General features: G+C 37.5%; 1 protein-coding gene across 1 annotated transcript; it reads right to left on the reverse strand.

The window, feature by feature from the left end:
- Nucleotides 1-4,005: 4,005 nt before the first annotated feature.
- On the reverse strand, nt 4,006-10,998 carry ndc80 (NDC80 kinetochore complex component). The gene is made up of 16 exons (XM_062417981.1): nt 10,905-10,998; nt 10,409-10,489; nt 9,759-9,885; nt 8,603-8,775; nt 8,100-8,202; nt 7,848-7,937; nt 7,549-7,642; nt 7,202-7,302; nt 6,885-7,029; nt 6,455-6,660; nt 6,098-6,247; nt 5,773-5,862; nt 5,585-5,677; nt 5,164-5,294; nt 4,796-4,898; nt 4,006-4,633 (listed from the first exon to the last, which is right to left on the reverse strand). The coding sequence occupies exons 1-16, from the start codon at nt 10,994-10,996 to the stop codon at nt 4,505-4,507; spliced, it is 1,908 nt and encodes a 635-aa protein (XP_062273965.1). The 5' UTR covers nt 10,997-10,998; the 3' UTR covers nt 4,006-4,504.
- Between the last annotated feature and the right edge of the window lie 201 nt (nt 10,999-11,199).

Consider the following 11,199-nt stretch of genomic DNA (forward strand, 5'->3'; position numbering starts at 1 on the left):
CAAGCAAGGCTTTAAAATTAATACCAGACTGGAAATCAAGAGCGGAGTCGGCAACAACAATGACCACAAATTGGAAAGACACCTGTCCAGCCAACCAGACATCTGCAGGTGACTGCGCAACACGACTGTCAGTAAGAAAACATTTCTGTAAATATGCACATCTTGCTCACAAAACTGTTTAATCTGCAGTATTTCTGTCTGTATCTATCTATACTTGTCTTAATTCATTCATTTCAAATCCATGTAGACAAGCAGACGTTGTCCTCCAGTCCATTAAGACTAAACTAACCTTTACCGACGCTGCTGATGTGATTTACTGCACAGAAATCTTCAGCACCAGCAATACATTACACATCAGCTCCAACAGTTTACAAAGATCAAGCCATAACATGATGCAGTGTGATTTGGTGTAATGGTTTGTGTTATTGTTATTAATGACTGTGCCAAGGTTGAAATGTCAGCAGTTGTCTGTCTGCGATGAGATAGACGGGCAACGCTTCTCAAATGTGAATCTTATTACAACCGTTGCGTCAGCTCTGTGTGAGTTTGCCACACAGCTATAGCAGAAGTGGATCTGTCTTCTAAATCTGGAGACAATTAGTTGCTGGAACAGAAATCAAAATGCCAGAGCTAGTCATAATGTAGGTCTAAGGAAGACAGATTTCAGCCACACAATGATGTTTTGACAGGGAGGCTGGGAGAAAGAAAATAGGAGAGAGCATGGCTGCGTTATAAGACAAAGCTTGTTTTTCTCTGCCCTCATTTCCCACATCTGTAGAACAGATTATTCAAGTGGCGGATAGGTGAGATTAACCCCTAATAAGACTCCACATTAACACCTCGCTGCTCTACTGTCTATAGTATGACGGATTAGCTGCTGAAAGCCTTGTCGTACACAGCAAAGCAACAACCCTCACCTTCTCCAGGTCACAGAGCAGGGAGGAATATAACCTTTGCATTTTGGCTTAACATCTCATGCTTTTTCTTGGCACCCGAGTCTCTGTCTCATGTGTACACCATCACATAACCTCCTCCTTACATTTAGAGGCCCCGTGAGAGTTACACACATACACAATCCCTGGAAGAGTTAAGACTTTGCCCTCGGCGAGGTCATATTGACATCCCTCGTGTGAGAGCAGGAACATACAGTGTATTAACAATTCATGGTGTATGTCTTTGAGGCAAGGAGAGAACACAACCATACACACTCTTGAGAAAAAATAGGAACAAGCGCACAAACAGAGACATGGAAACAAGCAAACACAGATTTGTGTAGAAATAAGCACGCAAATTATTGCACACATACTCATTAAGCCAACCGTGTCCATGCCTGTGGGGGCACAAAGGTAGACAAATCATGACATTCATTTTCTCACATGTGCAAAGGGACACACATGCACACACCTGCAAAACAGCCTTTATGGATTCCACCTGTCTGTATGGGATCTGATAAACAAAGCAAGGTCTGTCGTGTTTAGTTGAATTAAGTCTGTAGCTGTTAACACATGGCACCGGCCTTTCTCCTGTCTTTCACTTCCTGCACACCTCCTCCTCTCCTCCACCCAACCCCAACACACACTCACGCAGTCCCGGGTTCCCTCTGCTAGTGGTGGAAGTTATCCATCACATTTTTCTCCGTGGAGCCCCTCACCATCACCTCATCTCTCCTCATCACATCTGCCAAAACATTTCTCTCACGCTTGCAGCACTGACGGTTTTCAAATGTTCCCCCTCCCTTTGTAAAGACGTCTGTAGACTGGTTTTGGGTTTGGTCAACACCCTAAATCCAACAATGCCCCTCCTGCCTTGATTGAGACACTTTTGAAGAAGAAATGCTTCACTAGTAGATATTATATGTCAGTGATGTTCAGTGTCAGGAGTTATTTTGTCGATTCATGTTTTTTGTTTTATTTCACCTATGAAATGTCCAAAAAATCATGAAAAAATGCACTGCAATTTCTGAGTCGAAGATGACATCTTCAAATACCATGTGTTGTCCATCCAACAGTCCAAAAGCCAAACATATTCAGTTTACAGTGATATAAAACAGAGAAAACTACAAATTCCCACATTTGAGAGGCTACAATTGTTTTTGCTTGAAAATGACTCAAATGATTGATCAACCATCATCATTTTTCAATTTCAGCTCTAAAATGTTTACTTGGTCATTTTGTATAAACTCAGCCATTGTTCTATGCAACTTTACTTATAAATTTTGTTCTTAGAATGTTTTTCAACAGGTTAAAAAAAACAAACAAATTACTGGCCAGAGAGAGAGTGGGTTAATGAATACACCTACTTTGCTCAGTGGCTGTAGGAATAATAGAGCAGGTTAAATTAATAATCAAAGCAGTTAAATGCACGTGACTTTTTTCTGAGACATTTTTCTTCCTATTGCTGTAACAAATTGTCTCTCCACTGCGCAAATTTCAGGTTGACTCCCCCTTGAAAGTCAAACAACATGAGAAAATTGGAAAAAGATGAATTCCTGTGAAATCATAAATCAACACCACCGTGTCCAAAAAGAGCAGCTGAATCAGAAAAAAAGACATCTTTATCTGAAAAAGATCCTTTGGGTCTATGAACCCTGTGAAGTTTCATAAGACTGTTGAACAAAAACTGGATAAAGAGCCATGTAAATGCAGCCCATTTATCATTTAGTACAGCATACAGAACAACCAAAAAGTAAACCAAAATTGTAGCTTAAATTGCTTACAGATTGCTCTGAGATCTTTGCAATGAATCTCTGGAGTGGATGTGCTGTAGATGTAAGAGGAAAAAAAAAACCTAATTCTGAAGGCCAAGCATGCAAAGTACATTAGAAACACGTACAATAAGCAATGTTGACCACGACTGGAGACAGCATTGTGGATATATGGTCCACTTCCTGTTTGTGTCTTCACTGCCAACGTTACCGCAACCAAATGATTTGCTATAAATGCTCCGGCCAGAAGCACAGAAAACTGTCTGCTCCTAAAACAAATACCTAATTTACTAATGAGCACGTCTGTTTTATAGGTTTTGGCTAAAATGTGAAACTTTGATGCTGTAATGTCCTCGGTAAAAACAGTATAAATGAGACCCAACCAAATGGAAACTATGTCTGTTGTTTCTTTGTTAACCAGTGTTTGACTTAACTGGTGTCTAGCTGCAGTCAAGTTAATCCATTCACAGCTTAATGGGTACTATGGAAATACTTCTAAATAGCCATAATAAAGGTGTCACAACATTTTATTTTTCATATATAATAAAGACTGGATCAACCATTTTTGAGCAGAAAAAATGTCCCTTACAAAACACCAAGTTATTTAATTGGCTGAAATTGAGCATACAAACACAACCGAGTGCCACGGCAGTTGGTGCTTACTCTGGTCAAGAAAGGATTAGACAAACTGACAGGCTACTTTGAATTGTTTTAAGCTTTTGAAGAAATTTAGTAGCAGATTTTAACCAACAGCTCTGACTCCAGTTTCCAAAGTAGAGGGAAAAAAGTGAGTAACCAAAAGGATTCAGCTCAGGTCAGATGTGATCAACAGCTGCCAAGACAGCAGTGATTCCTGCCTGTGTCTGCTCCTCTGACACACATATTATGCCAAATATTGCTTCATCTGACTAAACAAATAAAAATCTAATGGCGCCATTTACAACAGAACATAACAAGTCATATTCATCTGTTTTTCTAATCAACCTGAACACAGAGTTAGAGAAGACAGTGGTGTGTGCTGTCCTCTAGTGGCTTCAGTTGAACACAATCGTCTAACATGATGACGGGCTGACGATACACCTGCAGAGCAAGAATACAACACAACATACTATACTGAAAGCTCCTTTAAAAACTACCTTTTGATAGTGATGGACAGCACAAAACATGCCACTTGCAACTTTTTTCTAGTCCTCTGGTGTCTTGTTGGCACATATTTACAGTATAACACAATATTTGTCCATTTATATGGACAAATATTTATATTACATAAACAAAGACTGGGAGGTTTAAAGCCATTTTATTGTGCCTATGAAAGTTTATTTATTAAAACCATAAAAATGTTGACAGAATGACAGAACATAAGCACATGAAAATTGAGTTTGTAAATACGAATAACTACAAGAATTCAGTCTGTCATCACCACCTGCATTAAAACTTTAAACCCTCCATCTTGATTCAACCATTTGTATTTGCGTGTTTCCGACTGTGATGGAGAAAAAAAAAGACTGCTGTCACAAAAACAAAATAACTTATACACAGAAAACTGTAAGCGTGCAACTCTGACAAATGACAGTGATCATAATGCTTTTTTTTTTTTTGTTGATCTGTGGTTATAAGTCATACAATACATTCGCAAAACTTGTTAGGAAGATCAAATGAATGAAAATGTAGTACTTTTTTTTTTTAATAGATGGAAACAAATTAAAAACACAATTGACAGGAGAAATCCTGCCAACTTCCATTGCCCCACAAATTATACTTTGCCTACAGACTCGAAGGTTTCCATCCTCTTGTCGCTCCTTATAAACGGTTTTCCTCACACGTGAAGCTCTTCAAAGTTTCCCGCAGCTTCTGTACAGCCGCCTCATCCTCTTCCACAGCCTTGGAGCAAAGAGACTGCACCCTGCTGTGAAGATCCTCTAGGCACTTCTGTTTTACAGGCACAACAAGAGCAACTAGTGAGCAAAAAGCAGCTTGAATCTCCCCTCACCTCACCATATTTACAACATATTGGAATAATATAAATACACCTGATATATAGATGCTTTCTTGGTGGTACTAGGGAAAGATGCAGACTTTTAAGCAATTTACCTCTGTAACCGCCAGGTGGTTAGTGGCTGTGGAACATACAGATGTAAGGTTGTTAGCCACTATTCGTCTCTTCTCCTTTGTCTCCTGCAGCACCAGGTGGTACCTGAAGGACAGAAGAACAGATTTTCTTATTCTAAAACTAAAAACCAGTTAGGCAGACAGAAACAGAGATTTAGAAGATGTTCATGCTCACAAACCAAGCCCCATTTTATTAATACGTGAATGAACAAGGCAGAGGTAATCCAATTGAAACAGCATTTCTCGGGCTGTTTGATTTAACCTTTTGTCAATGCTTTGATTTTTAGTGGCTGTAGGCTCCAGCAGTATGAAAAAGTATCTGTGTTGATAAATATAAAATAGTCACTTACTGTTGTTCTGTTGCCTTCAGCTGTTGTATTGACTCATCGTAACCATAACTAACATTCTTCTCAAGAAGTTTACAATGGTTCTCCACTGACTCCACCTCTTCTGCCCAGTCCTGTTCCTCTCGGGCTAGCTCCTATATGAACACACAGGAAAATTATCGTTAGTACATTTATGACACACTTTCTGTATGTCCAACATGTTAAAAACAAATTCCTTTTTTTTCAGCTTGGAAGTACAAACAAATAGTTCAGTGCAGAATTACCACTGCAAATACAAGTTTAATGTTTTCTTTTATTTCTTTAGTAGTCGCTTTTTCCTAAATGTCTGCTGTTTTCACATCTTAATCAAAAGGTCTGTTCCTTATGTGCCATGTGGTGCACCTCACTAACATGACAATTCTCGTGTCATGACAAAAAACCATACCTCCATGTCAGAACCCAGCCAGTCATCCAGCTTGCGAATCTGCTCTCTTAGCTGCTTCAAGTCATTGGACTTGTCCAAGACATTAGTATTCACCTTGAAGACACAAACAAACATATGCAACCGTTACAAATTACATAGGACAACCAGACTAAGATGTGGCTGTTTTTGGTTTTCAGAATTTTTGTTACCTGTTCACAAGACTCCTCCAGACTGAGTTTCACGTTGGTCAGTCTACTTTTCTCCTCCTCAACATCACTGTTCAGTTTCCTCAGGAGCATCTACAAAACACAGCAGAGATTAGAACAATTACACAGAACACCAAAGTCTAAGTTCTTTATCTCGTGATAAAATGACACATTTTTAATGACTTACAATTGAGTAAATAAAAAATAGTAACTAAAGCTAGAGTAAATAAAACTATAACAATATTAAGAAGTTATTAAAAAGCCTGTTCTTTTGCTTATTTTTGTGTAAACAAAATCACGTCTTTGGTTAATCAGAAGCATTATGTACCTGTATCTGTGTTTTATGCTGAACCATGCTGCTGGGTCCACACTGAAAAGGCCTGATCTCAAAATCGTGACCACAGGCGTTCTCTGCAGAGAGCGGTATCAGCTTCAGTTTACGTGCCAGTTTGTGGTACTCTGTTAGCTTCAACTCTGCCTGAAATTGAAGGAAATAACAAGAGGGTCAGACTCAGGAGAAGCAAAGAGTCACATAAAAGGTCAAAATGTGAGCCGCTGAATATCATAATTTCCTGAAATTATAAAATTATGCATTTTCTATTTAAACACATCCATTTCATCCCACAAATTTAGTAGGAGACAGTTTACTGGTCATCTTTGCATACATATTAGACATGTATGATACCTTCTCTTTCCCTTTGGCCAGAGCAATCTCTTCGTTCCACTTGTGTTGTTCAGTATCTTCAAGAGACTTGCTGAGAGTGGAGATGGTCTGCTGGAGCTCCCTCTTCTCTCTGTTGATCCTCTCTACATCAGCTGGAGTAAACTTCTGGTTCTGCAGAAGGTGCTGCAGTTCATCCCGTTCATGTTTCAGAGACTCAAGATGACTGACTGCAAAATGAGAGGGAAAAAAAACATGATGTATAGTGCTGTAAAGAGGTACTTGCCCTCATCTTCTATTTCCTCTACTGCTGTATCTCATACTAACTTGTTTCAGATCCTCAAACAAAATGTAACATGAAATCACATCCAATTCATAGTTCTGATTGCTCAACCGTTCCAAAGACCTGACTGACTGAAATTGGTAGCTGGAACCTTTTATTTCCCATCATTACCTGTGTTGTCCAGCTCATCTTTCAGTTCGGAGGTTTTGCTCTCCAGGTTTGCTTTGAAGACATCCAGACTGCTATGATAACTCTGCAGCTTCTTGAGGTCTGACTGTAGCTTCACCTTTTCCATCCTCTTGGTCATTAAACGATCCTGTTCAGCAGAAGGCAATTTAAAAAATGTTCACTTATTTTATTGAAGATGTTTGACATTACTGGTATTTGAAATATCACACACTCAAATTCAAATACAGATGTTAAATCTCATCTGTATTTTCTGTATGAGTGAGGAATAGTCTGAGGAGTGAATATAAAAGTCTTCTGACCGTTTGGCTCTCCTTCTCCAGTCGTTCCACCTCTTCACTTAGTATCCTGTGTTTCTCCGCCATCGAGGCCAACAGGGCTTCGTCTACATTGTAAAGCTTCTCTGTGAACACACACAAACACACACTTAGCTGTAACATACGAATATTCATTTCTAGTTTATTTGTAAACTCTGAAATACACAATTAACATTTTTTCCTTACAAATGTATATATAAAATTGAAGTCTTAGTTTTAAAGGAGGTAAAAACAGCAACAACAAAATGATTTATTAAAATAAACATGATGCTCAAATATGAATAGAAACCCATTCAATATTAACAACTTTTTCAGAGAGAAGCTGTGCTTACTTAGTTTAGTGAGGAATACTTCATCCTCATGGTCATATGTGTCATCACCCTGCATGAACTTGCAGTACGTCTCGGTTGTGTAGTCCAAGAAGAGCTGCAAAGAAATCAAATCCAAGAGAAGATGAAAAGAAAAATATCATGTTTTTAATGTTTCAACAACAGACATACAGTATGTCATTTTGACAAGTCTCATAAATAATAACCGTATCTTCTCATTCATTATGCTTTGTTTTACAGTACAATATTAAAAGAATAGAGGAGTATTTATGTCTCTAAGTGCTGTTAAAAGCAGTGTGTACCTTGTTATATTCAGCCCCTTCCTCAATGTTGTCACTGTCTTCACAGAAGTCACTGAACAGTAGCTCCTGCTTACTCGAACCCCAGTAGATCTGACATAAACACACAGAGTATAAAATCACAGTTTTTAGGGAATTTTGTGATGTATGCAATTTGTTTTGTTCTTTTTGTTGCATTTTGCATTCTGTACAAATTAACCTGGTTGTATATAAAACCAATCCACTATTTTCTACTGGAAAGTGCGGTTTGCTCACCTTGACATTATCAATCAGCCACATAAGGGCACCCAGCGCTTGAGGAAAGGTATGAGGAGCTCCGACAGAATACATTGAACTCTTGGAGAGAACAAATGGATACCTGAAAATCAGAAAGAAGAGAGAAATAAGGACAGAGACAGTCAACAATGTTCCTTAAAGTATACACATTCTTACACTATGATTTTGTATTAGGCTGTAGCCCTTTAAAAGGATATTGTCTCTATTATTCTTGTATTTATAAACATTTGCTTTCTATGAATGTAAATTGCATTGTTTAATTGATACCCTCCTGTAATTTGACTGGTGCTAAACTGCAATTTGCAATTACACACAGCCCAATGCTGAATGCATACAGCATTTTTTTCAGAGATAACACAGATATTCAGCACTGAATTCAACAAGACAGCCAGTATGAGTGCCAAGTGTATGTATAAAACATGAACTCAAAGGCTACATGAATGCTAAATCAACTAAATATGAATAAAGCCAAAGCATTTTACCTCAGGGTTTTCAGGATAGCTGGGACCTCCTCTTCTACTTTTGATTTTGGCATCTCAAATGTTGGGTCAAGCTGGCAGTAGATGAACTCAAACATCTTCACAAACTCCTTGGTAGAGGGAGTCTGCAGGGTCTTGACGGACAAAGTGCCAGGGTAACCCTGCTCTGTCAAGAACTATAAAGATGTAAAAGAGAATATCATATTTGGGAGTTCAACGCAATTACAATTACAGTATAATATAGTACAAAAAAGATAAAGCTACAATTTAAAACCATATTACTTATAACCCACTTGCTAATGTGCACATTGCTCAGTCCCTCCAAGATTTTGCAACGTTTTTGTTATTTTTCTAGAAAAAAATAACAAAAACTTTTCTAGAAAAAATTGCTATATGATCTGCAATGTTTCATGTGCTCTTGTTGCAGTAAAATTGCAAGCAGCGGAAAATAATGTGATTCTTTTCTTTTAAAAACTACTAACAATGAAGAGTCGTATGTGTTCACTGCCTTTTGAAAAGCATACTGCATATCACAGAAACAACTACATTTCAGTGCTACTTTTTTAACATGAGTTAAAATCAGTCAAAATAAATCCTTTAACATAAAAATATAGTTACATTTCAATGGTACAGGGCCCATTTTTATGTTTGAGGTAGATTATATCCATCTTTGCTGTTTGAATAGCATATCAACTTGTTTTCTTCTGACTAACTGAATGCAAACCTCATTTTGGAACATTTTAAAATAGTTTTGCTGGTGTATGGCAGTCATTTTTTTTGGCTGGTGAGATTTGTCCACATTCCACCTGAATACACACCTTAATCGTTGCTGAATGCACTGCGATGACATAAGTTACCACAACACAAAATACCAAAATCAGTCCAAATCATAAGCCGTCTGTTGATTTGGCCATTTCATGTAAAAGGGTTGCAGTAATTTAGCAAAATTGCAGTATCTTGCAAATATTGCAGAGATTTCTTAAATTTGTGTTAATTATTGCAATAAAAAATAAAAATAAAAAAATCCCTATTTCCTGGACAGATTGATTACCTATTACCTAGTTTTTGCAGAGGTTTACTCAACATTAAAAGGCGTTGCAATGTCAAAACAGACAAACCTTTTTGTTTGTACACTATTTAGTCTGAGAAGTGTTTTTACCTCATGCAGTTGTCTGATACACTGCTGGACAAAAGATTTATCATGCAGTGGTCGAGCATCTTTGATCTTCTCAGTTCCTCCAAACCCTGACATTGTGCTGTTGCGACGCATGCCAGCTCCACTAGTCCTGCAGTCAAAATATTAACACAATATTAAAATACAACAACTTATCAGTTTTGTTACTTGACAATGAAACTGATTTATCATTTCATTTGCATCCAAAAAACTGCATTGTGTAAGTGTTTAAATGGAAAAGCCAAAAACATTCTCATTAGGGTAGTTATTTACAATTAAACTTTAAGTATTTTACCACTTTTTAAGAAATTATTATAATTTTTTTTACAATTTACTCAACTTAGTACCTTCTTTTTAACCCTTTTTTACTGTTAATAATAATTGTTACTACATGACATTGGTTTAAATAAAGTAATTAAAGACTCAGGCATTGTTCTCTTTGGGATCCTATCCACAAGATATTTATATACAGAGGTGTGTAAGATAAAGAATATACATTTTCATTTCTTACTTTACTTCATCTTACAACTACTGTAACTGTACTGGTACAATCCGTGTTAAACTCATTTTATTTGTGCGTAGACACTATATGTTCTCACTATTTTATAGTTATTTTTAAGAAAACATTCACATACCGAGGACCAAAGAAGCTGGTCCGCCTTTCAGAGGTCCCAGACTGTGGTTTGGGTATGTTGAGCTTTCCAAAAGATGGTTTACTGTAAAGAATGAGAAAAAAAGCATGTTACACTTGTTGACTTCCACAGAGTTGAAAAAATACCAATAATCTAATCTTCACATTTCACAGAGGTCTTAACTGTGAAGCCTCTTACAACATTTTCCCAACCGTTGTCCCAGTTTGACATCACACCAACAGAAAACAGAGTGAAACTATACCAACATCCTGTTTGTCTCTTATTCTACCAACAATATTGTCCATTGTTAAGCAATCACTGTGTAATATCTTGGATATAACTTAACATTAGAAATAGTTAATGAGTAAAATGTATGACTACTACACATACTACAGGCGTGGTTCCCAGTATATGATATAGGGAAGTAGTAGCTATCAAACCATATTGTTTGAATGTATGAAGAAATGATTGACTGTTATTAGAGTAACTTTAACCAAACCTCTGAGGCGTTGTGTACACCATGCTCATCCTGTTGCTGTCTTGCACCCTCATAGCGCACAGCTCCGACGGCCTGCCTGATGCCCGACTCATCCTCCCACTGCACACAAGTTATTACACAAGAACAAACACGTCCTCTATTAACGTCATTTCAATGTTCATAAATAATACATAAAACTTCACATTATTACGATACTGTTGGCTACATATCTATTATAATGTCAGTGGATATGACCACAGATCACGTTGATATCTGTCAGTGTATGTTATGGGTTAGCTTAGTTAGCCAACCAGCA

This window comes from Scomber scombrus, chromosome 4, assembly GCF_963691925.1.
Source record: "Scomber scombrus chromosome 4, fScoSco1.1, whole genome shotgun sequence".
In the NCBI taxonomy this organism is placed as follows: Eukaryota; Metazoa; Chordata; class Actinopteri; order Scombriformes; family Scombridae; genus Scomber; species Scomber scombrus.